General features: G+C 38.2%; 1 protein-coding gene across 3 annotated transcripts in view; it reads left to right on the forward strand.

The window, feature by feature from the left end:
- The first annotated feature begins 706 nt into the window (after positions 1-706).
- Positions 707-27,592, forward strand: part of rasgrp3 (RAS guanyl releasing protein 3 (calcium and DAG-regulated)) — a 33,120-nt gene continuing 6,234 nt past the window's right edge. The window contains exons 1-9 of one of the 3 annotated variants that reach the window (XM_017427325.3): positions 707-836; positions 16,877-17,019; positions 17,517-17,619; positions 18,050-18,112; positions 18,553-18,684; positions 19,140-19,287; positions 20,925-21,098; positions 24,229-24,345; positions 26,086-26,364. In XM_017427325.3, the coding sequence (XP_017282814.1) occupies positions 16,950-17,019; positions 17,517-17,619; positions 18,050-18,112; positions 18,553-18,684; positions 19,140-19,287; positions 20,925-21,098; positions 24,229-24,345; positions 26,086-26,364 (1,086 nt within the window). In that variant the 5' untranslated portion in view covers positions 707-836; positions 16,877-16,949. Of the gene's footprint in view, positions 837-4,219; positions 4,469-13,988; positions 14,144-16,876; positions 17,020-17,516; positions 17,620-18,049; positions 18,113-18,552; positions 18,685-19,139; positions 19,288-20,924; positions 21,099-24,228; positions 24,346-26,085; positions 26,365-27,592 lie in introns of those variants that run through there. The other 2 variants (XM_017427316.3, XM_017427333.3) reach the window with 2 other exon arrangements.

Here is a 27,592-nt window from a genome sequence, read left to right on the forward strand (position 1 = left end):
TTGTTATCTTGAAATTAAAAGGGAAATCAAAAAACAAACCATCACTGGTCCTATGATAGCCATATGTTTTGTAATGACTGTACTACTGAACAGGTTTTATTGAAAAGGAAATTATTTTAGCACATAGGCTGTAACCTGTGTGGAGCTGTAAACTTTTACTTTGATAATTTTCATATGTTTTGAGAGTAGTTTGAGTCAACAATGTGTGTGTTTGAGACAATTCTTGTGAAAGATTTTTTACTGACGCTGCTGCAGGTGTTGCTTCGGTGTTGTCAAGAAATCCAAAACAATTACTGTATTTTTTTCTTCTGAGACTCTTACATGCCTTCTTAACAGAAGAGCCCAAATTTATTTATTTATTTATTTCACCCAGAACATGCATAAAATATAAACAGACAAAAAAAAACTATCATGAAAAAAGAAAACAAAATAAAATAGAGTAATTTTATTTTAAACAAACCTTTTTGATCAAATCTTCTGAGCTGTGGATTAGCAGGACCAAAGTGATCAACTTGTTACATATTTTTACTTTCCCTGTGGAAGTCATTCTGTTGACGTGTGTCCGTCCGTCTGTAACAAGGTTACTTTGATGTTAGCAGGGCTGTCCTGCAAACCAGCCTTTGTTTCCAGTAAACCTAAAGTCTATTCATAGATTCTGTGTGTGTGTGTGTGTGTGTGAGAGAGAGAGAGAGAGAGAGAGAGAGAGAGTAGGAGTTATTGGGCAGGCAGAGTTACCCTGCAGCAATGAGGGAGTCTTTGTATCCACTGATAACACAAGAGCATGGGATCTGTGGCAGAGGTCACCGGGCAGGGATGTTTGCCAGGACCACCATAAGGTACGTGTAGGATTTGCACATTTTCATTTAAGAATACTAATTGTATTTACCTGGTAATTTTCCATTTTGTAATGTTTCCTGTGCTGGACCTCCTAGCTCTAAGTATTCATGCTGCATTTTCTCTTTTTCTCTGCTGAAGAAGTTTGGTTGACCAGTGTCCATGAACCAGTCAGAATAACTTTGGATTAAGCTCCTAAAACACCATGCTAAACACTACTGACTGTTTAGCATGGTAACATTTATTCTCACCAATTTTAAACACAAATGAGCAGAACTGAATGTCAACCAACAGTGACGCATGGAGCTGCTGAGCTCCATCCAGCTGTAGGGCTCTGATTACACCTGGTCTGAAGCAGAGGTGTTGTTAGGATGTGGAAACAGTGGGGGCTTAGCACAGCTCAGAAACATTTGAAGTTTTGTACATTTAAAAGTCATTTGTCTAGACTGTGCAGTCAGAGAACTCAATTTACTTTGACATCCATCCATCCATCCGTCCATCCGTCCATCCATCCATCCATCCATCCATCCATCCGTCCGTCCGTCCGTCCGTCCGTCCATCCATCCATCCATCCATGTTTTGGTCACAAAGGCAAAAGACAGGCATCCCTCTCCCCACACTCTCCAGGTCCAAATAGGTTTCCCTTGAGAATTTCTATTTTCCTCCATCCAGCTTTCTTTTAACTCTGACCAGTTTCCCAGTTAGCTGAGAAAAAAAAACAACTTCTCCACAGTATGATGCTGCCATCACCATGCTTTGCTGTAAGGATGGTTAGTTTTGTAAACTTTACCAAACTTCTTAGCAGTTTTGGACAAAATGTGAAAACATTGTACACTGTCATTGTCAACATAACTCATGATGGTATTCTGTTGATCTACATGTTTTGTACTCTTTATGATCCTGTAACTGCAGCTTCTTTGGGTACAAATTAGATCATGTAGGTCTGTGAGTGTATTCATTCAAACACATTATGAGATTATATCACTGATGCTCAGGCTTCACAACATTCTTGTTTTGTCACTGATAATATTTGCTGCATTGGTCCAACTTCTGCTGCGTGTTCGGCTCTGCAAGAAGCTGAACTGGTGCAGTAGTTTTAAAGCACCTGGATTATTTTTATGGTTTGGTTTCAAGCAGCCAGACTTTCTTGTAATCTTTTAAAAGGGGTCTTCAGCAATATTTCTTCAGGCTTTCTGAAGGTCTTTCAAAGCTTTCCCACTCAGTTTCCATCCTCTCACTTTGTTAATCTATTATCTGAGACAGAGCTGAGCTAAAACACTGACAGAACATATAAATACTCATGTATTTAGTGCACAGACACTCTCAGTAATACAGGTGTACTAAAGAAGATGCTGCTTCTATGAAATACAGATAAACCATAACTTAACTTCCTTGCATTTTTTTAAAACTCCCTCAATTCTAATAAATTACCTCATTATACTAGGTTACAGGATTTTTGTTCCTGACAAGTGTTATTTCCCAACTCCTTTTTTTTTTTGGCGAAAAAATAGAAAATGCCCTTTTGTGGCTTACAGGATGGAATTTTGACAAGAAACTACTACATTTTTCATTTCTAATAAATTATTCTTGAATATTTGAAAATATTCCTCCATCTTAAATAAATTCTACCAAATTCTAGAAAGTTGTTTGATCTAGACAGTTCAAGAAGATCGAATTGAAAATTTTCACATTTTATTATCTTTTTTCATATTGTTTGAACTTATTTTCTGTGTTTTGAAAACTTTACTTTCAAGACTACAACTTTGGTGAAGTGAAAATTAGTAACTGGTAAAAAGGCAAATTGGGAAAACCATTGTCAAACCAAAAAAGTGAAGTTTTGGATGAAAAATTAACTTTATTTAATTTTGTTTAGTTGTAGGGACCTGGAAATTAGAGTATTAACCCAGGAACAAGACAAAAGTGAAATTTTGTTCCTTAGTGTTATTTAAGGAGCTTAATGCTGTCAGGATTTGGGTTTTGTTTGAGTTTTTTTTTTGTTTGTTTATTTTGTATTAAGTTCAATTCTGTTATTTTTTAGTTGTACCTGTGTTTAATTTTTTGTTAGTTGGTGATTTGTTCCCTGTGCCCTCGGTGTTCCCTGTCATCATCACTTTTCCTCAGCTCATTACTTGTTAGCCTGCCACGCCCATCTGCACCTGTCCTTCGTCTGGAATCTGTCACCTGTCTCCTCTTCCCTATCACCATTCTGTCTTTAAAACCTGTTCATCTTCTTCACTGCCCCACTGGCTCATTGTCGCTCGTATTCGCTGTCCGGTTTTCCTCCTCGTGTCTCGCCCTTCGTGTTCCCTGCAAGTCTGGATTTTGTAAGTTTTGCTTTTTAGTTTTTGTTGCTGCCACATCAGCATTTTGTTTTTTTTTATTCTCCTAAATAAATTAGTTTTTCTTTGGAGCTCCTTGTGTGTCTGCATTTTGGGTCCAAACCATCCAAACACAACTAATCTGACAAATGTATGATATGAAAACAATCAGGGTTTTAATTTTTTTTTATTAATTAAAGGCGTCAATGCATGAGCATTAAACCACCCTTGTTATTGATATTTTTTTTCTTTTTTATTTCCGTCACAACTTTTGATTTGCCACTTCTCCCACAGCTTTTGATAAATCTGTTAAAAAAGTGACACCAAAATGTGCAGCTTTAGGCATTCAGTCAGTTTATATTGTTACAAAGATACAGCTAAGGTCCAAATGGCTATTAGGGTTTATAGAAGAAAAGTTGATTGCTGTCTGAATTTCTGGAAGTGGCTTTATTGGCACTCTTCGAAATTTCTCCAGAAATTTCCTGGTTGTGTAACGACACTTTAATGACCGCTCAGTACCATGGGACCCTGCTGTAAACAAGACGCTGAATGCCCACGTCCCTCTGCAGCTGCCTGCTGAAATTGTGTGAGAAACAAAGTTTGAGTTGAATTCTTTTTGTCCGGCCAGGCGGCAGGATGTGCTGTCAGTGCTTTTGTTCAGGCAGACATTTTTAGACGCAGCAGAGACAAAACAATGTGTACCACGTCATTAGAGTGGAATATGGGATGGGTTTGACCCTCAGCAACAATACAGCAGCTCACACATGCACTCGACCACCCTGCCGCTCCGTTATCAGGCAATAAAACTCAAGACAAATCAAAACGGCACAGACCGATCCAGTTTGTAGCACGCCGTCCCATTTAGCGAACAAAGTTCTTTGGACTCTTTCTGGGACCTGGTGCAGGAAGACATCCAGAAACAAACACCAACATGCGCACAGGCATATTGTGATCCATTTCCTGCTTTGCTTTTTTTTCCCTCTTTACCTTGTGTGGGCCCTATTTTTAGCCCAGTTCAACTAATCCAGGCAGGAAAACTAAGTTTGGGAAAGAATTGAAGGAAGTCTAGTGGTCATTTAGACAAACAAAACTCACACACTCACTGCTGTGGTTGAATACGAAACATTACTGTGAGTGGCTCACAAAGACAAAGGGCTTTGGAAAGACAGAAAGGCTGGGGGATCCTCTGGATCCCAGTGGATTTGTGTTTTCATGCAGATTTCAGAAGCTATAACGGCAGATTGCTTCATGGATATCTATCAAATCTGGATATGACTTGAGTGGGTAGACTCTGGTGGTTTTAAGCCTCAGACGAGGTAAGGTGCTTTTGTGGTTTCCTGAATATCGATTTGTTTGGAAACTGCTGCTGTTTGACTCGTTTAGCTCCTTCTGCTTGACTTGGGAAGTAAATGCAGATCACAACATTTGTGTGGTGCTCGTTTTTTATTTATTTTTTAATTAGTTACCTGTTTGCTGTTCCTGCACTTGTTTGTTTATAAATCTGTGTTATGGTTGGGTGGATGCCGTTTGCAGTGGATATATATGCAAATCCAACTATAATTCTGACAATATTTGAAACATTACTTTATTAGGAATGCACAATTTTGTGCCTTAACAGGAACTACTGTATGTCCACTGGTGGAGACACGAAGGTCTAACTGAGCCTGGTTGTGTCTGATTTCAGGATTGTAGCCAGGAGACAATCTTTTCATGCTTCATGCTAAAAGTAGAAAGAATATTTCCGTTCCACAACAACAGAGACTTGATGTTTACGTATGGTTACCTGTTTCAGCCATCAGTCTAAATTAGGTCAAAGTTAAAAAATATAATGAAGCATGTTTGATTGTTGACTTGGTTCAATATTGAGCACCATCTTTATTACATTTTAATGATCTCTGTCACCGTTTGTCTTGATTCAACATGAAAAAATCAGTGCATCCTACTTTAGTGGTGAAAATAGTCCCTTATTATTGACCACACTCTAAATCACCATATTTGAAAGATAAAACTTCAGGATTTCTAAGAGCTGTAGCAGTAATTATGAGTGGTTCATGTTGTTTTGTAGTTGTGTGACAAACCTGTTACAGCTGAATTGTACTGAATGATGAAAACAATGTGAGAGGGGAAAACAAACTGTGCAACAGTGTTTAAAGCAACCCTAAAACAACAAAACTTTGCTTTATTTTATCAGCTTTCTGTGAGGGCCCTCCTAAAACTGTATTATTCTAACAGTTCATTCATAGTACACAGAAATATTCTGATGCAGAAACTCTGAAGGATGTAAATGTCCCACTGGTTCTTGTTTGGATGGGAATCAGGTGAAGATAAAATGTTATTCTAGGTTTTAATAATAGATTGCTGCTTGTGGTGCTTAAAATTGTGCATTATTGATATCAGACACAAACTCATAACTGTTTGTTAAGAGCTTTTTAGTTGTTTGGTCCAAATTTCACTTTTGTAATACTTTTTAACATTTCATGCTTCATACAGTAGGTTCTTATATTTGTTTCTTCATTTAACACTCATAACACTCACAAATAGTTAATAAAAACTAATATTTTTACTCAATTAAACTGATAAAAATGAAACATATAACCACTACTCAGCATCTGTGCATCAAATAAAAAACCCCACTTGTTGTACTTAACAACAAATGCTGTATATAAACCCCTAAAGCTGAACTACAGATGTTTGATTGCTGGGAGAAGCTGTATTTTGTCTCAGACACTAACCTCTAGACATCAAGCTTGACAATTGTGAGTCTTTTTATTATTATGATTATTATTATTGTTATTCACTGATTAAATTTCTACATCGAAGGCTGAGCCCCGTTAAGTCTGTTCAGGAAGATTTTGGCCCCAGGACAAATTTTATTAGACCTTTGATGGAACAAATCTGACAAGTTTATTAATAAACATAAAGAGAAAACATCTTTTTTAAACAATGTGAAAGTTGTTAATCAGGTGTGTTTTTATCGAAGGTTCAGATTTTTTTTTTTTTTGCATACAGTAAATGTAGAGCAACTCTGTTTTTCCTTTTGATGTTTTGCATTTCTGCTTTTTTTCCAGCATCTTTGAGAGGTTTTCTTTTCTGCACGTGTGTTGTTGTGGCTGCAGATGTCCTTGTTTGTGTGTACGTTCTGTTTATTCTGTTTGGCCATTGTTCTTTTGGTCTAAATAAAACCAAATTCTAATTGTGGCGCTGACATGGGTTGCAGATATGACAGCCTAACAGATTCCTGTTTTCATCTTTACGGGTTGTAGTCTGATTAATGACTCATGCTCACATCACATCCTGCTGTGATGTGTGCACTCATCCGAAGCCTTTGTTACGTCTTTATTCTTGTCAACACAGAGAGCTACCTGGGTTTATTCCTCTGCCCAAAAGTTTAGCTTTTTTTTTTATATCCTATTTTTCCTCTGACTGGACTGCGTTCAGTGTGACCTGTAAGTCAGAGTTTTGAGTCATTTTATTTTCTTTATCCACTATGTGAAGAGGGAAAACTGCTTTGTTATTTAAAAAACAAGTAATTAATTAACCTATGATGTGTCACAAAAGGCTGTAGATTCTTTGGTAGAACATGTCTATGTATCGTGACTATGAACAGAATAGACACAGTTTAAACAAATATTACCTCAGGCTTGTCAAACTCATTCTCACAACAGGCCAAATTTAAAAACCTGGTTCATTAAAAAAATAAAATAAAATAAGAATAACCTCGGTCAATATTTGTTGAAAATGTAACTTTTCTATGGGTTCAAATGTGTCAAAATAACCATACTTAACTTTAAAGTCAGAACATAGTGTACAGGTTAAAATAAACATAAGAGTAAATTTAGGAGACAATAACATTCATGTCTCCTGTATTTTTAACATATTGCCACAAGCCATCAGTCACAGCAGGCTGGGATTTGTAGCTTTAGTGGTTTGTGTACTTCATGTTCCCAGGCTGCTTATAAAACATTATAAAAATATGATTTTGTGGGCCAGATAAAATCATAGCGTGGGCTGGATGTGGCCCACGGGCCTTGGTATGTTTAAGCTCCAAATTCAGGTTCAAGTGATGAGAAGATTTTTTCCATTATTTTTCAGTTAATCACTAATTTAGCACCATAATATAGTTGTGCGTGTAAATGTAATTGTCGATCATCTTTTTTTGGAGCAGTTGCTCTGATTTGTTTTCTTTTTTTTTCTCCTGTCTTGTGTAATCCCACACTGACTCCACAACACTCAGATCAGATCTTTGTTTGGGTCACACCATCTGTTGCAGGACTCCTTGTTCTTTTTGTGGCTAAAGATACATTTTTATGTGTCTGCCTGTTGTGCAGATAAAAATAAAACAACATATTTTAATGTCCCACAAGTATTTGCTCCTGACTCTGTGTCATAGTGAGAAGGTTTCCGTGTGGCTTCACACTTTCAGTCATATTCTGCAGCGTGTGACTGTTGTAACGTCTGCTGCCGAAGGCGAAGACGGAGTGATAATGATTTTTGCCCGTGTCTCTGTTTGTTTGTACAATCAGCCAAATATCTCATGAATCACTGAACGGATTTGAATGAAACTTTCAGAAAGTCATCTCTGAATGTACAACCGATGAACAAAAACGGCTGTAACTCAGTGAATTTGGCTCAAATTTGGTGTGATAGTAGCTGAGAGTTGTCCCCAAACACATACCGAAACACATCATGCAAGATCACGCGACATGTTGTATGAGTTTGTACATATTATTATTTTCATAATTTGACCAAAACGACATGGTGATGAGTCTAAATCTCTAGCATGAAGGATGGCGGGCAATATGCATTCCTTTAAGGAATGATAGGCCTTTAATTTGTAAAACATTCGCACCAAACACATGACTCAATCCTGAGGTATGTGCAAGGACATGCATGCCGTAGAAAATATATTAGTGGCTTATTTTAGCAGCAAGAGGAGGTGAGTTGTCTAGTAAAATGTCTCACAACAGTTGGGCTGAAGCACCAGAATTTTTAGAATCTCAGTTTTTGTTGTTTTTATTTTTATCTAGATTATTCTCTAGTTCGTTGTGTCACTTTTCAGTTTCTACTCTCAGCTCCTGTCTCTCCTCCCAGCTGTTCCCCGTTGTTATCAGTTCAGGTGCTTTTAGTTGTAATCAGCCCCAGCCCTTTATATTGCTCTTGTTTTCTAGTTGCTACCACGTCATCCTTTAATAAATATCTCCGTTTTTACCTGAGCTCTCCTGTGTCAGCCTGCATTCTAGGTTCACCCTCCATTAACTGTGACATGGATGGACATTTGACCTCCTTACTTGATCTTTATTAAGCAGAATGCTTTGCGGTGTCCTGAGATTGACTATTACTTCCTCACAGCTCAGTGGGGACGAAAGAAAACCTCACTGCTGCTTTCTCCAAGAGTTGCATGTATTCATGATGAGCAGCAGACACATGCTTTGTCTAATCAGAATAATTTTTTCATTACCTGACACCTATGTAACCCTAGAGAATATCTTGATGGGAATCTGACTCTGTCCCTTGTTTATTTCTAGCAGTACTCCATTTAGTCATCGCTGCAGCTGGCGGGGGTATCACCTGTGGATTTAATGAGTAACTTTATGCCGCAGAAAGACAGCTTTCCACACTTTCTGACAACAACCCAAGACTGCATTTTATAATAGTCTACACTTATTTATTATAACTGCAGTTTACCACAGCTTTGGCCTGCTGGTCTTCATGTCACAGTTTTAAATTCAACATCCCCACTAAGTTAGTTATGAGCGAGCCTTCACCTGTCTATTAGAGCCCTGTTGAGACTGTTCAGCTTTGGTACTTATTTGCAAATATTGAATAACCTATTATTGCCTGCCATCGAAAGGCCGGCTATAATTTTGTCATCAGCTAGTGTCTATTGATGCTTGTGTGCATTTGCCAGTCTGTTAGCAAAAATATTTCATTAACTAGTGGACAGATTTTAATGAAACGCTCTGTACTGAACATCAAGTGATTAACTATTGGAGTCAACCTGACTGAAGAAGGCCTCCACAGCTAATTGACCATAGAAAACACAGAAATGGTTCTAACTCAGTCAGTTTAACACATATTGAGTTAAAAATTGGTGTAGCAGTAGCTGAGAGTCATTCACAACACATACTATGAGCTCTACACATTGCGCCTGTTTCTTGCCCAAAACCTTGGCATTAAATGTTATAGTCTATCTTGTCTGTCTTTTTGCAAATTGTCTTATGAACCGCTGGATGGATTTCAATTCAACACTCAGAAAGTAACCACTGGATGAACAATTCAATTCAAGATGGCTGCCACTGCTAATCAACCTTAGCAAACACAAATATGGCTATTTCAGTTTAATGGCTATGTCAATTTTACAAATTTTGAGCTAAAATATGACCTGGTAGGAGCAGAGAGTAATTTACAACACATACTCTGAAAGCTTACAGGTTGCACAAGATTTTGTGATATTTCATTAGCATATTTTCTAGATTTTACCAAATTTTACAACCCCATCATTTCTCAACATAAGATGATTTTAGTTTAAAACTCTAGCATGAAAGGCATTGGGCAAAGTACGTTCCTTCAAGAAATGCTGGGCTTTTAATTTGAAAATTTCTCAACAATAACTCATTGGATTGATGTAAAACACAATCTCTGTTATTTTGGACGACGATTCTGCATTTTGGGTCCGCTGCTGCTCCGTATCATTAATGGTTTTAATTGTGAAACAAATAAGAAATAAAAAGCTTCACAGCGGCACATCCCAACCGCCACCCCAATTATAACTTTGGGTGTGGGTCTATATCAGTCTGCACATCTTGTCACTGGGATTTCTGGCCAACCTTCAGGGCAGAACGGCTCCAGCTTCATTAGGAAGGATGGGTTCTGTTGGTGTGTGATAATTCGTTGGGTCAGATCTTTGCACATAAATCATTATTAGGACTCAGATTTTGGCCTTTAAAAAACATTCAGTCCTTTAAAGGATTGCCCTAAACCAATTGGGTGTGCCAGCAAGCTTATTTTAAAACCCATCGGGTTAAATGTAAGATAAAACTCAGTGTCAGTCTCAAATAAAGCATTCTCATTCCTTGTCTCATCTTTTCTTTTTAACACCTTTTTTGCATGTTTTTATGCTAATACCAGCAAAATCCTAAATTGTATCTGCTCCTGTTGCAGAATATTTACTGTGTGACCCCAACTGGGAGCACAAATAGAAACTACCTCTCTCTGCCGTCTCTGGGCTTGAAAATCCACGCTTTGGCTTTTTTCCCCCGTCTGACCGTGTTGGAAATAACTCCTGTGTTGGCCTTTGGAGCTGATGCTCACATTTTGTTTTCATTGTGAATGTTAAGAACACCCAGAGTGTTTCATAAAAACCAGCTGTCCTCAGATAGAGAAGCAGTTTTTTTAAAAAAACATTTCTGTATCAGCTAGTGAATGGAGGCCCAGCAGAGACAGATCTACTGCTACAGAAAGGAAACCAGAGCATGGTGGGGGCTCGGTGTACAGAGCTGGTGCTTTGGTTTGGTTAATGAAGTAAAACGGTGTCCTCCAGTTCCATCTGGCTGATGTACAAGTGCCCTCACCTTGCAGAATGTCAAGTGACCGTGTAAAGGGCCTCACAGAGGAATAGTACACACTGCCCTTAATCTGCGTCATGAAATCATTATTTCACATTTCACTGAAAGAGTAAAACTGTTCTGTAGAAATTGGATGTTTACAACTCATTTTGTGCCCAACAGCTGGTTTACTGCTCTGCATTTGATCCACAAAGTAAACAAAGTTGTATCACAGCTCTTGTTCACGTCCTTTGTCCACATGTGTGTGTCACTGTGACATGTTAATGCGTCAGATGCACATTGCTGTCCCGCATGTTACTGGTGATACACAGACCTTTTCTGCTGCGGAGCGGAGCACATTAATTTTCAGGATAAGAGCTCACGCATGTGATTGAACTACTTTGCAACCAATCAGTGTTCCTAATTTTTAAAAAAAATCTTTGTTCTTTCATGTTGCATTAACAAACAGCACCTGCAGCACATTAACTTAGTGAAATACATGAAGTTAGTTTGCAGAAATCTGGGCTTCATTGATACAGAGCTATAAATTGTTGCCAGATCTACTTCCTGATCTATGATTGGTCCTCAGATGCAGGTCCACCTAACTTGCATGAACATGCACATACCCAGAGTCAGAAATCCTGAGTTGATTTAATGAGTTGATACCCAGCTTACCACTGAGCATGATCTCCATTGTTGAGGTTAGTTGAACTAGATCTCTCAAAGAAACCTTGGATATGTTGAACCTGCTTCATGGTACAGGCCACTGGTCAGGTTTGTTATTCTTTTTTTAAGATGATTTTGGTTTGCTTATACGGTGCATTAGAAGATAGGTCTAAACAACAAACTCATGTAGACCTTGCAGGCCCTTCAGACCGTGACTGATCGATGCTGTGTAAAGGTGACTGAAGTGTGCCAAGAAATATTCAGGATTATTAGAACATAGAAAAAAGTCCAGCTGGACTTTCACATCAGTTGTATTCATACCCAACTGTCACAGTTCAGATGTCAGGGCTGGGTGTGGGCAACTAGACAAAGAACCCTTTAGTCACAAACAACCACTACTCTAATCTAGAAGAGACTGCACATTTTTAAGAATGAACTTTTTGCTAACAGCTATGACAGAAACGGAGTCGAGGAAGATTTTATCTAAAGCTTTCTAAGCCAAAGCAAAGCAACAATACCTACCATATGATATTTGATTCCTTTTCCTGTTATACCAAACAACTACCTTTGTTGCTTCCTTACCACATACTAAAGGAACACCATGTTTTCCATTACTGAAAGCAACAAACCTTACAGAAAATTCATACAGAAGCCTTTTACTGAACAATAACTTGCTTAGAATATCCTGCTCACGTGAACTTCACGAGTAACTATTTATCATGTCCAAATGGTCCAAAGCCTTTTAAATTATTCATGCTTTCTGTTTAGATGTTTGGGCCAGAGGCCATGTTGAAACCATCCGAGATCTTGTGCCTCCGCATTGCCGCTTATTCACTCATATGTCTTCTGGCTCATTTTTGCATAGTTAAGCAGCAGTTCATAGAATTTTACAATGAAATAAGTAGACAGAACCAGTCTAAATATTATCTCTGTTTTTTAGAAACATGATTATTTTCTTTCTATTTCTTGTTTTTCCTATTCTCTTTTACAGCTGACTGACCCTGTTGAACTAACATAATGCACATAAACGGATAACTTTGGCTTTTAGTTAACTGAAACTCATACTACAAGTGTATCTAATCAGAATTATTGTTTCCCAACAGTCTCTGCGGTCCAGTTGCTGTCGATAAAGTGTCTTTTAGTCTTGTTTGGGTGAGGAACAATCATGTGATACAGAACAGATAGCTTTAACTCCTGCAGACATGTTTTCACAAAAAATCTGCTGAGCTCCAAACACCTCCATTAAGTTGTAGGTCTCCATCCAACACTTAGGGAACTTTGCATACCAGTCAGAAGTTTGAAAGCCCACTTTCATCAGAAAACATGTAATAGGTGAGTTTGTCCACATCTCCCAAATGTTTCAGTGTCACAGTTAATTTTAAGAAATCATGAAATGACAATATATCCTTAATGGCCACTTCACACAGGATGATGACCCTGTTACAGTCTCAACAATCGACACAACCTGTTCGAGCTTAGCTGGGCTGATGGAGAACACTAAACAAACAGTGAGGAGGTTTAATATTAGCTCATTTAAAATTCAAATAATTCTAAATTATATATAGTTTAAATTTAAAATCCACTTGATTGTATTTTTTTAGATTCTAGTAAAAAGGTTTCATTATCAAAACTAACCAAACAATTTAAACTGGACAGGAGAGCGGCTCTGAACACACACACACACGCACACACACAGAAATACTCTGGCAGACATATTCTGCCAGCTGGCTGGGCATCTGTCTCCATCAAGATGCTACGAGAGACCGAATCTCATGCACATCCTATTTAGCACTGACCTGTTAACTGTGTCTGCTTGCGTTTGCGTACATACGTGATTAAAAATCTTCAAAATTTCTTTTTTTCTTACAATAGCAGGTCCTAAATTATTAATGGGATTTAGAGAACAAAGTTAATAGATGCTGGAAAAGTTTGAGTAGTAGCTGCATTGGCATCCTTAAAAGTATTTTTGAGACATTTTCTAGTTTAGTAAAGATTCAAGTGTGGATCCAGAACTTTCCTCTTGCTTACCTGCATTTGAGTCCTTTCAGCCACAATTACACAATGACATTCATAAATTAATTTGTACATTAGCCCTAACCAGTTTAATTTGTATATCATCTAAAAGTAAGTTTATAACATTTGTTATCCTTACTTTGACCTAATTTTTGACAAATGAATTTGGTCCTTAGAACTCCAACAATTTATGGTTCAAACTACTTTGTGTTGGTAGCAGATACTGAACATAACATCAAATAAAAACGTGGGCAAATGTGTGATATGAGTTTACTTTTACTTATTTGTTTTTTGTTAGTGTGTTATCTGAGAGTGTGAAAGTTTTTAGGACCTTTCTGTCTGGTTCTAATACAATTCAATGTTCTTTTTGGTTAGGGTTTAGATTTAGGGCTAAAGTGAGAACTGAGTTTAGGTTAAGGTTAGGGTTAGACATGTACTGGTAATGATCAAGGTTAAGGTAACGGTCATGGTTAGGCTACAGGAAAGGAAGTCAATACAATGTCCTGATAATGGTAGAAATCCAAACGTGTGTGTGTGTGTGTGTGTTTGTGTGTGTGTGGTCACATGGCAGACTGCTGCTCCTCCAGGCTGCTGTGTTTACCAACAGGAGGAGGCGGTGGAGGAGGTCATACAGTGGAGTAGCTCCACCATGGGAGTCTCTGAGCTCGTCAGCCAGTAGCAGCCCGCAGCATCAAGCAGCAGTTAGTTATATCACTATCAGGACTAATCTTTAGCCGGGGTGTTTGCTGATATGAGGCTGTTTAAGGGGTAAGATCTGACTTTTTTATCGTTTTATACCTATAAAATTGAGCTTTTCAGAGGTTCTCAAGCAGCAAAACATAGTTTAATGGAAGGTATGTTTTGTAATGTGTTTGTTTTATAGTTGAATGAACAAAATGGCACTTTGCTGTTTTAGCTGTGGCTTTACTGTGTGTTTAAGGCTGTCAGAGTGTTGGTTTAGTGACCAGTGGATCTTCATGTTTGTAGAACTGAGTGTGCGTGAATCAGTATGCCAGTTCTACCTTCGTAAAAGACACGTTTGTATTGTGCACATCTAAGCGGAATACATATCACTGGACTTGTATAAGCACACAGTGATGCAGTCAGGAGCAACAAGCGCAGACATAGTGACCCACTGTTGGGGCTCAAAGAGCACAAGCTGTGCTAAGGGCCACCGCTGACGGTAATGTGAGACTGAATTGGGAAAAAAATACAACAAGGGGATTTGACGTGTAACACATAAATGTCTGAAATGGCGTAAAACAGTATGTTGTTCACACAGACTAAATGAAAGGGAACACTTTTAGTTTTAAAAAGGCCTCTTTGTTTGTCTGTGTCACACTGACAGCAACAACGAGCTTTAAATAGCCCTGCTTCCAACGTGCAGTTTCACTCGTTTTTTTTACTCAAATGGGACTTACGCAAAGTACTCCAGATTATTGAAGTTGAATGAGGGAAGAGAACATGTTTTAAATAATTTTAACAAATATAAAACTGAAAAGTGCATGCATCTATATCCACCCCTTTTGTTTTGATGACCCAATTATTACCTTAAAAACCTCTTAATTACTTAAATAAGATTCACCTGTGGGGACTCCTAAGTGTCAGATGATCTCAGTATATATATATATATATATATATATATATGTATATATATATGCCTGTTCTGATAGCCTGCAGAATCAACACCAGGGCAGCACCTCTAAGCAGTAAGTAACCAAGCAAGAGATAGGATGAAGACCAAGGAACTCTCCACACAGGTCAGAGACAAAGTTGTGGAGAAGGACAGACCAGGGTTGGTTTAAAAAAAACAAAACAACCTCAAACCCTGAACTGTCCAGCACCGTTAAATTCATCCATCTATCTATAGGTGAGGGCTGAAACATCCACCGAACAGTTAATCGAGAGTTTTGCCTTTCACATCAACCCTTCTGTCATCACGTCAGACCAGAGCAATGCTCTCATTACGGCAGATTTATTGATCCATCTTGCTCTATTCTACCGTCACTCAAGGCCACAAGATACTCAAACCCCTCCAGCTGAGGCACAGACTCACCCTTGATCCAGAGGGAGCATTACACCTTTTTCTGGATGAAAACCATGGCCTCAGATTTAGAGGAGCTGACTCTCATTCTGGCTGCTTCACACTGACGATGTTGGTTCAGTGTCTCCGTGTTAGACCAATGATGGACTGGCAACTCATTTAAACTGCAACCCGGTCTCTCCCCTGTTGACTGCTGGTTTGGGCTCCAGCCCCCAGTTGACTCTAAACATAACAAACTGGATACAGAAAATAGAAAAGAGAGGCTTGTGGGGCCTGGAATCCACAAACATATGTACAGTGATGGTGTATCTGTTAGTGCTTGCCGTCTTGGCCAGTAGAGAGTTCATTTTAGGTTACTGCAGTTACGTGCCTAAAAGAAGTGATCTACATATATAGCGTTATTACAGCTAAACAAAGTTCCCTCTTGTCATTAGTTCTGTAGAATTAGGGAACAATGCCTATATTCATTTGACAGTGGTCTCTCTCTCACGCACACACACACAGTCAAACACAGATCCACTGAGTTCAAACATTGACGCAAGCTTCAGAGTAAATGAAATGTTGGCCCATGACATCACTTTGTTTCCTCTCCAAGGTGATTGCAGCTGATTATAGACCGAGCTACTGACATGGTCCAAAATCCCACAGTGGCCCCCTTTCCCACAATGCTCTGCTAATCCTCATTCAGCTGTCTGAATGATGCAGACGTCTATTTACAATGCAAATATTCCAAACCACAAAAAGTCGGCAACCTGAATCAAGTGTGAGATCTTTCTGAAACATCACAGCTTTACTCTTGCTGTGGAGATGAGGGAAAGATTTTCTGATGAAAAAAAAACCCTTTGTTTCTTTTCTTTTCATCTCCCACTACCATAATGTGTCTGTGTGTACTGTATGTGTGTGTGTCTGTTTGTTTGTCTACCTATTAGCAAAAAAATCTTATGAACCAGTGGACACTTTTTAATGAAACTCTAAGAAAGTAATAATTGAATGTTCATCTATAACTGATTAACTGTTGGGGTCAAGATGGCTGCCGGAGCTAATTGACTTTAGGAAACTCAAAAATGGCTATAACAGATATTAAGCTAAACCTACGTGTGGTAGTAGCTGAGAGTCATCTCCACCACATACTAAAACTTTGGCATGCAATACAGCGAGCAATATGAAATCCTTTAAGGAATACTGAACTAAATTTATATAAATTAGTCATTTGTTCTCTTCTGTTGCCCCTACTGGAATCATGTCAAAAGTTGACACTTTGTTTTTACAAGAAATCATCTGAAAGGTGTCTCCTTGATAACTGACAAAGAAAAACAATGTTTACAAGTTTTTTTATGAAACACACATACACACACCAAGCATGAATCTCTTTAATGTATTTCATGTCCTTAGAAAAGTGAATATATTCTCGTCATTTTCATGTTAACGCTGAGGTCAGACCGCTTTTGTTCTCTCAGTTCTTAAGGTCTGCTGTTCCCTGGAAAGTCCTGACAGGCCTGGTGATCTCTGTGTTCCCACCCGTTTGGCACCATGGGGTCATCCACATTAGGAAAGGCAGCATCTCTTGATGCTCTCCTAAATGAATGCATTCATGCATTTGGTGAGTGACAGAGAACATCCTGAACCCTTTCTTCCAGAGAAGCTCTGAGATAAAATCTATTTTATGGAACAGATTATTCATAATTGATATGAGTTATCTTTTTATTTAAAATATAGACTGCTGATGGGTTGCAGTTCAGGGACAAAAATACAGTTTGTAGTCATGAGATTGTAATGAAAATTGATTAAACATTCATTTTCATAGATGTATATAATGTTTTCTGTGGCCATGTAGCTAGTAACCACAGACAAAGTCTTATGACTCAGAATCAAACCTTTGTATGTTAAGATAAAAAGTTGGTTATTTTTGCTGACTATGGGACATAAGATGGGATCTTCTAAGAATACTGAACAACAACCATCCATGTTTCTTGTATTTGGTACAGTTAGGCAGCTCTGTAATGCGTTTGCTTAGAAACCCATCTAAAAGCATAATTTTGAGACTGACAAATCCCACGTTATGTTTTTTGAGATCTGGATAATCCCTTCCCTTTACAGATGACCATGGGGAGCTACATGACAACCTGCTTCCTCGAACCCTCCTGCTTATGCATCGCTGGTATGTTACGTCCTCTGAGTTGGCTGGAAAACTACTGATGATATATCCCATCAGGCAGAAGAACAGAACTGCTGTGGTACCTGCAACTCTTCCTCTCCTAATAGGAGATCCCATCCAAATCTTCTCTGTTCTTAATGAGAGTCCAAAGCTTTCCCTTCTGCTGTTTTGCTTCCTGTTATATCAGATGAGTAGAATTGATCCTGTCATGGATCAATGTTCTTAGAGCTGCTTTGTCTGTGGCCTGTTGGACTCAGACTCATTTGGAATCTACAAGGAATCAAAACCACAATGCGCATAAGCAAACAGCATTTAGTACACTTTGCTGCATCAACCTAGAGTAGTTCTTTTATTTTTAACTTTAAAAAATGGGCAATTTTACCAGCCTCACCAATTTCTTTAGTGTTATGAGGTATTGCATATTGCAGAGTATCAGTTTGTTGACTCCTGTACAAAGACCTTAACCAAACTCCACGTACCGTAACTGCAGAGGTGACGACTGCCAGAGGACCAGGCTAAAGATTTGCTTTTTAATGAGGTATGGTAGTGTACACACAGTTCTCTTTTCCAACACATATACATGATTCTTTTAGAATATACATGATTGATGTGTTTTCCTGTATTCCATGTTTAGATATGTTTAGTTTATCTGATTTAGATTATTTGACTATCTCAGCTCATGCTTAGATATGTCTGTTTTCATGATTTTGTTTAGATTATCCTATTTTTCTTTTCTTTTGTGTTTCATTCTGTATTGGATTCTGTTTTTGTTTCTGTTGTAAAGCGCTTTGGATAGCCTTGTTGCTGAAAAGTGCTATATGAAAATAAATCTCACTTCACTTCACATTAATTATTCAGTTCTAGTTTCACAGAAAGCTAATACTACCTCTGGTCAGCTTTTACTCACTGAGTTTTAAATACAGAATTTACTATTTCAAATGAATTTCAGCTCAGTGCTCATTACATGTGTACATTAAGGTACTGGATAGTGACGTTCCCCGCAGAGTTCAACCTGGATTTAGGACTGATCAGGATCACAGAGGAGTTCAGAGAGGTGGCAGCTCAACTGGGCTGCGAGGAGCATTTTAAGCTCATCGACATCTCCACCATGTAAGCCACCAAACATATACTATACTTCATAACTATTTATTAAAACTCGTGAATTATTATTATGATTTAGAATAAAAGGCATCTGTAACATCATTATGCAAGTACTACTTCTTAACCCTGCTGAAGCCCTGAGAGATAGAGACAGGTAGAGAAGCCCCTGTAACTTCGGGTCAATTTGACCCAAAGGCCACAGGAGGGTTAAATTTGTATCCCAGTGTAAGTTGACTAAAAGTACTTTCTCTTCCAAATGATGTCACCGCTCCCAGAAGAAGTTTCCCAGTTCAATTTTAATCCTAGTGCTGAAAATATTTCTGTGAAGAATCTCTAAAAATTTGTGAGCCCAAGCTGCTTTACACAGCTGTAAAATACCTTATTTACTATGTTAAGGAACCATACAGATGGTTTTACTGTTTTTAACCTAAAAGCTGATTGTTTCTAATTGTTTTTCCTCACAGTCCATCATACGACTGGATGCGAAAATTGACCCAGAGGAAGAAGCAGGCTAAAAAAGGCAAGGCGTCACTGTTGTTCGACCATTTGGAGCCCATGGAGCTGGCTGAACATCTCACCTTTCTGGAGTTCAAGTCTATACGGAGAATATCAGTATGTCCCATTTTTCAGTTATATGCTAACAAAAAAAAGTGCAATCCATTTTCTCTCAAAATAGCCGCAGAGTTGTTTCAACTTAGCTTCTTTTATTCTAGACTGCAAGAGCTGTTTTGATATTTGCACAGGAGTTCTTCTATGATTAAAGAAAAAAATCTGAGCTCTAAATGCCCAGGTCTAAAAACCATGTTGACGATATATATTTTACACTGACTTATTGTCAAACGTGTAATCTGGTAAATTCACTGGTAAATGTAACTACCAAGGTGGGTACAAAGTGGCCTGTGACAGGTGTGACATGGGTGGAGATGAGCAGTGAAAAGCATTTGCACAACCTGTAATATAGTTTTGCAAGCTATATTTACAAAATTAGGCTGTGATTTTTAAAAACCGGCCTTGCAAAATGCAGTTGTGTGACTTGCTGGTTGGTCACAAACACTCAGATTTCAGTGAGACCACAACAAAAAAAATTACCTTTTTTATCAAAAATTTTGCGTTGACACGTTGTCTCTAACAGTCACAGACAAGTGAGAAAGATTTTGGTGATTCTTTGACTTTTTTTCTGGTGCTCCAGATTTTAGCAAAATCTTTGAAAATCATCATATCAGACCAGGAATTCATCAAAATTTCTACAGACATTTCTTGTTATTACAGTCTTTAATCGCTGCTCAAGAGATACTCATTTAACAAAAACCAGAAGTTCTTTTCAGGGAAAGATTTAACTTTGGTTTTAGACCAACTAATAAAGAAACCATAAGAACAGCAGCTTAAGATATTTGTTGTACTACATCTAGTTAACGGCTGGTCTTGTGTTCAAAGAACTGAGAATTATCAACACTTTACTGTGTGTGTTAGCAAGGTAACTTCTTAGTATTTAACTGAGTCAACAAGGGCATCGGTGATAAAAATGTTCCTGAAAATGTCCTGGGAAATTTCTCACCTGCCACCAAACTCTGATGTGACATTGGCTTGCCTCTTGATGAACTGCCAACTTACCAAATTAGAAACAACATTATCGATGTTCAGCACATCAGTGAAACTGTGATAAAAACATGGCTTTTTGTATGTTTGCCACCATATGGTATTCTGATCAAAATACTTTCTTTGATTCCCATCACAGAGACATATATTCCAACATATAGTCAAATAAATCTATTTTAAAATATCAATCTCTCTTAAATATGTGACTCTCCTGGTCACATTAACCCTTGACATTTATTTAGTTGTGCATAGGACATTTTAAAAGTTCTTTAAGGTTTGCTGTACATTTCCATTTTGGAAATTAAAGTTATTTTTGTAGATATTTCCTATAGTTATCAAATGGAAAATTTAATTTTTTTACAGAAGAAACTTTCAAATTTATCAGAAAAAAAGAGCCATCACATTTGCAGAGCACACTGATGTTAAACCCTTTAAATCTTGACATTAATACAGCTTTTTCCATACTATCACACAAAAATAAATCATTTTGTCCAGTTTTTTACTTGTTAAGCACAAAATTACAACCCCTTAACTATTCAAATCCACAAAGAGCAGTTTGATTTTAATGATCCTGCATGACTTCTAGGACTTTAAATAATTAAGTAAAAAAAGCAGACAGCTGTATTTGATCAATAATTTATTTTTGTTCCCAGTTCACTGATTACCAGAGTTACGTGACCCATGGTTGCCTTGTGGACAACCCAACTCTGGAGCGATCCATTGCTCTGTTCAACGGCGTCTCGCAGTGGGTCCAGCTGATGGTGCTCAGCAAACTCACACCTCAGACCCGTGCAGAAGTTATCACCAAATACATCCATGTGGCTCAGGTAACACAGAGATAAAACCTTCACTGTGAGTTTTAGAAAGGGCTTGTATACTGTCAATATTAGGTAACTACTACTATCTTCTTTCAACATGTTAAAGAAAGAAATACTTTAATGGTCAGATTTAGGATTTCAAACTTGGATTGTCAAGAACAAAGCTCTGTAGCTCCAATTTAAAAATCATCTTGGCTGCACACAAAACTGGTGATAGCTAAAGAAATTATCAGCCTATTAGTACCTTAGTTTCATTAAACCAGTCACACACATAACACTCAACAGCCCCTTTATTAGGTACACCTTGCTACAACGTGTTCGGATCCCCTCTGCCTTCAGCACTGCCTTACTTCTTTGTGGCATGGATTCAAAAAGATGTTGGAAACATTCTTCAGAGATTTTGGTCCATATTGATATGTTAGCATCACACAGTTGCTGCATTTGTCAGCAGCATGTCCATAAGGTGAATCTCTCCACCACATCCCAGAGGTGCTGGATGGGACTGAGATCTGGTGGTTGTGGAGACCTTTGGAGTTCAGTGAATCCAGACCCATCAGAGCAGGAAATGCTTTTCCAGTCTCTTATTGTCCAGTTTTAGTGAGCCTGTGTGAACTTTAGCCTCATTTTCCTGTTCTTAGCTGGCAGGAGTGACACCCGGTGTGGTCTTCTGCTGCTGTAGTCCATCTGCTTCAAGGTTGGACAGGTTGGTGTGTTCAGAGATGGCTTTCTGCAGACCTTTGTTTGCAGTGAATGATTATCTGAGCTTCTGCTGCCTGTCTGTCACCATAAACTAGTCTGCTCATTGTCCTCTGGCATTTTTGTCCACACAAATACTGATAAAGTCCTCACTGGATATTTTCTCTTTTTTTTTTTGACCATTTACTTTAAACCCTAGAGATGGTTGTGTATAAAAATCTCAGCTGATCAGCAGTTTCTGAAATACTCAGACCAGACCATCTGGCTGTCACGATCGGTGGAGATGACGGAGACAAACCCGGTGTGCAGACTCATCTTAAAGAAAACTAATTTATTTAACTAAAGAACAAACCAAAACAAAAGCTGACGGGGCAGCAAACAAATAGAAACATAAACTAAATCAAAAGTAAGTAGAAAGTGAACATAACAAGCGCAGGAACAGGAACAGAACCAGGAACAAGACAGAAACATGTAACAAACAACAGACTAACAGCAAACAAACATCAAACAATGGACCAGTGAGGTATGGGAAGAATGACCGGGCTTTTAAGACTGGGGATAATGAGGTGAGTGGGAACAGGTGGATTGATTACTGAGTCGGGACAGGTGAAGATGGGCGTGGCTGACAGAGAAGTGAATGACTGAGGGAGAGTGAAAATGAACATGAACATGAGACAGAATGAAAAGCAAATACAACCAAATAACACCAAAGAAACAACAAAAACCAAAGAACTAAAATCAAAATAAAACAAAAACAAAAACAAAACCCAGAAAAAAGCCAAATCACCACACTGGCACAACAACCATGCCTCAATCAAAGCGTCAGTTTTCTGATGCTCAGTTTAAACTTCAGCAAGTCGTCTATACCAAGTCTGCATGCCTAAACACATCGAGTTGCTATTATTTTATTGGCTGATTAGCTATTTATGTTAACAAACAATTGAACAAGAGTACCTAATCAAGTGGCTAGTGAGTGTTGGTAATACTGTCTAACTTTGGTCAGTAAACCTATTGCTATAGTGTCTGTACATGCATTTTTTTGTATAGCTAATAATATCCAGTCTTGTTGCAGTGGAAATCATATAGGTTGTACTTTTGAAGTTTGATATTTTGTCCAGTATGGAGTTCCAAAATTTGAAGCAAATGAGACTCAGCATAGGTTTCATCTGGTCCAATATTTCAGAGATATAGACAAAACTTTGTCATTTATCCACAAAAAAACACAAAACCCTGTTAAATGAGAGAAAACTACTTTTCCAGTGCTGCTATACCCACATGTAATGTTACTGTGTTCTATATTCTGCAGTGTGTGACACAAACTCCACACCAACATTTGCTCTGTAAGAACACAACAAGGACTTGTTAAAGAAAATACAAAATACACGTGTTTAGTTCAAGAAATTCATTTATAAATACACAGTTATTTATGTGCCAAGTAAAGTTGTAAAAGTAAGGCACATTAAAAATTAATAATCTTACCAAAAAAAAAACAAACAAGATTTCACATCTGCTTTTACTTTTAAATATTATTCTAAACTACACCTTTAAGAAAATAATTAAATACTTTGTGATAAAGATTTTAATTAAGGTTGAACAAAGTTAAATATGCAGCTTTTATTGCTGGTAATAATACTACAGCCAACATCTGTGGAGAACATTTTCCATAGATACTTCCACAGGTAAACTCAAATAATATTAATGGCACACCCATTTAGTATAAAGGAAACAAATGCACTCAAGTTATGTTTACATCAGAAATGCTGCCTCACCTCATTCATATTTAAGATGAGATTATATTTTGTATGTATAGGTGCTTCATCCTAAGAGTAGAGCTTCCGAAGAGCTTCTCCATTACTTGCCCACTTGAGCTGAAAGAACAGATCAGTGCCCTAATGCCTATTGATACACTTTAGATGCCGTCTCCTGAATAGAGACTGTCTGGGGCTCAATGATAAAAGCTTTTAATGCTGCCATCTTCTATAATAGCACACTAGGCATACTGTTTTGAACTTATTTTCCAAGCTGTGGTTCAAAGGTGACTAGTCAAATCAAATCTGCAGATGCTGTGGAATTACAGGTGCTCAAACATGGGATCACAAAGTCAACACAGGGTGGTTTGATTCTTCCGATCCAAACAATTCTGATAATAATTTAAGAAACATTCACAGATTACAGGTTGGACAGAAAATGAGTGAGAAAGAAGCCAAAATACTAATAATTCTCCCAAAACTTAAACTAATGAAAATGTCACTGTGTGCAATTATATTGAGAAGTCAAGATTTGAATTTATAACCTTTTATTAGGAAATTTTTTATTGTATTTGTGTTAGAAAGCAGTAAAGAACATGATATTTAGATATCATCAGGAGGGAATAATCTGTATAAATAGATTAGTGATACAAAAGAAGAAAAATTAATGTTTCAAAATTCTCCTCTCTTATCAGAAACTCCTGCACCTGCAGAACTTCAACACTCTGATGGCTGTGGTGGGGGGACTGAGTCACAGCTCCATTTCTCGACTAAAGGAAACTCATGCTTACCTGGCTCCAGAGGTTGTGAAGGTACCACTCTTCAGCTACTCATTTATTGACGTCAACATCAATCAGCTTTCTTACAGGGGGATTCGAGAGTAATTTGTTGGCAGAGCAGCTAATCTGCAGCTGTGTTACTTCCCTTCAGATGGATGAACAATAATTAAACTAAATTCAAACCACAGAATTTGAAGTAGAAGCTGATCATATGGACAACAATCCTCAAAGCTTCAGGAAAACTGAGGCTTTTTAACTTCTTGTTGGTGATCTGCATTTTGTAGTTTCACTTTGCCAGGACAAAGAAGTTTTTTTGACAGCAATCATTGGATTAACTAATACTCAGAATAGTGGGAAAGTCCAAGAAACTCAGTGAAGCTCTAAGAAGGAGAGGAAACTGGATAAGATGTTCTGGAATAACCCAGGAACCACCTAGGCTCAAGTATGCCATGAACTGGAAACTGCTGCCACAGCAGTGTCACAATTCACAGTGAAGATAATTTTACATCACCATGGACCGAGAAGACGTCAGCCATAAAAGCAGCCTCTGCTCTAAAAGCAACAAAATTTGCAACTGCCCACATAGACAAACCAAATGCCTCATGAAGAAAGGTTTTATGATACAATGGTTGAGTTATTTGGCCACAGTGACAAGAAGAATGTTTAGATATGTCAAGGTGAGGTGTTCAAACCTAAGAACACTGTACCAACTGTCAATCATGGTAGTAGTAGCATCATGGTGAGGGGCTGTTTCACTGCCAGTGGTACTGGTATACTGGACAAAATGTGCTATCTCCAAATTATTCACTTTCACCTCAAATTAACAGCTAAATAGGTGAAACTTGGACACAAATAGGTGTTAAAACAGTTCAGTGACCCCAAACATACAGCAGAGCTGATTGGATAAAGCAGGCGGACTCTAAGCTTCTGGAATGGTCTTCCTAAAGCCCCAATCTCAACCTGTTTGTGAATTTGTGCACTAGGCTTAAAAGTCAGGTATGTCTCAGGAAACCATCCATCCATCCATCTTCTTTACTAGTTTTTCTTTTTTCAGTCGCAGTGGAAGCTGGTGCCAGTCACTGTGTGAGAGGTGGAGTATATCCTGGACAGGTTGCAGGTCCATCACAGGGACACATAGAGACAAACAAGACAAAACACAGGTCACACTCTCACCTGGGGACATTTTAGTTACCAATTAAGCTAACATGCATGTTTTTGGTCTATGAGAGGAAACTGGAGTACCCAAAGTAAACCCATGCAAGCACGCGGAGAACATGCAAACTCCACCCAGAAAGGTCAGGAGCTAAACTCGTGACCTTTTTTCTGAGAGACGCCAGCTCTAACCACAGCTCAACCATGCTGCTCTTGCTAGAAAACCAGCCAATTTAAATGAACTCTTCCATTTCTGCCAAGAAGAACGTTCAAATATCCAGTCAGAAATATGTCAGAATCCTATTGAGGGATACAAAAAGCTTTTGGTTGAGGTACAACTTGCAAAGGGACATTTAACCGAATATTAGTGGGGATTTTAGAGAAAATTCACTGTAAATTCAAATTTTTGCACACAATGCTTGTTTTTAAAAATCAGTTAATTTTTCTGTTGTAATGTATTCAACCCTGGAAAAAGACAGGTTCAAATAAATCATAAAAAATTAATTTGGTTTTCGTGCCAAAGATGTCATGACTTAACCACAATAAAATCCTTAAATGTCACAGTACTTACTTTGTGACTTAACCACTATTATTCCAAATGTTCGCCAATTTCCATCCCAGATCTGGAACGAGATGACCGAGCTGGTCTCCTCCAGCAACAACTACTCGAACTACAGGAAGGCCTTCAACGAGTGCCGGAGGTTTAAAATCCCCATTCTGGGTGTGCACCTCAAGGACCTGATTGCAGTGCACGTGGTCTTTCCTGACTGGGTTGGGAACAGTAACCAGGTGAACCTTGTGAAGATGCATCAACTCTACATGACCTTCAATGAGCTGGTGTCACTTCAGACTGCAGTGGCCCAAGTGGAGCCCAACATGGACCTCATCTACCTGCTGACGGTGAGGGATTACCTCAAGTAGTGTCTGTAGGGGAAAAGATGCATAGGAAATAAATAGTATTGGCCAAATACATTTACACATACAGTCTCTTGTATTTTCCTCCTCCTTAGGCTCAGTACCACATAATGACAAAATAAAAAAAGAATTTTGTACAAATATGCTAATTTATTCAAACTAAACAATACGTGAAATATCACAATTACATGTGACATTTGAGGTTGTAATTGGCAGCTGCTTTCAGGTGTTTTAGACTGAAGAGAGGCTTCCATTTAGCCACTTTGCCATAAAGCCCAGATTGGCAAAGGCCTGCAGTTCTGGATCTGAGTTCCATCTCCACACAGGATCTCTGAAGCTCAGTTACTGTGAACATTGGGTTCTTGGTCACCTCTCTCATTCAGTTCCTTCTCCCTCAGTTGCTCAGTGTGGTCGGGCAACCTGCTCTAGAAGTAGTCCTGGTTGTACGAAACTTCTTCCATTTGAGAGTCATGGAGGCCACTGAGCTCTGGGAAACTTTAGTGCTGCAGAACGTTTATGCAGCACTAATCTGTGCCTTGCAACATTCCTGTCTCTAAGCTTTGCAGGCAGTTCCATTGACCTCATTGTTTCAGTTTTTGCTCTGTCATTTAGACATTTAGTCATCTATGATAGGTGTGTGTGCATTTCCAAATTAGGTCCAATCAATTTAATTTACCACAGGTGGACTCCAGTGAAGGTGTAGAAACATCTCAGCAGAGATCAGGAGGAATATCAGGCACCTGAGCTAAATTTCAAGTGTTGTTGCAAAAGGTCTGAATACTTATGGAAATGTGATGTTTCAGATTTAGCTTTTTGAAATAAAACAAAAAACAAAATTATATAAAGGTTTGTTTTCTCTTTGTCATTATGGGGTACTGAGTGTAAAGCTATGAGAAACAATTGGTTTAAACAAGTGTAACATCAGACTGCAACATAACAAAATTGCAAATTGTAAGGAGGGTCCGTATACTCTTTGAAGCTAGCACATAGAGAGTTGGATCAAATTACATTTGGATTCTATTTGGTCCAAACTGAATTGGCTCTATATAAACAAAAATAGTTTATGTTCATATGTTTTTATGTTTTTTAACCACAAAGTAAAAAGCTGACTGAGAATGTAAATATCACAACAAATTTAATTTATCACTACTTCCTTCACAGAGACAAAGCCCAAACTTTGATTAATGGATCATCTATCATCAGCTACAGACTA

This window comes from Kryptolebias marmoratus, linkage group LG22, assembly GCF_001649575.2.
Source record: "Kryptolebias marmoratus isolate JLee-2015 linkage group LG22, ASM164957v2, whole genome shotgun sequence".
Classification (NCBI taxonomy): Eukaryota; Metazoa; Chordata; class Actinopteri; order Cyprinodontiformes; family Rivulidae; genus Kryptolebias; species Kryptolebias marmoratus.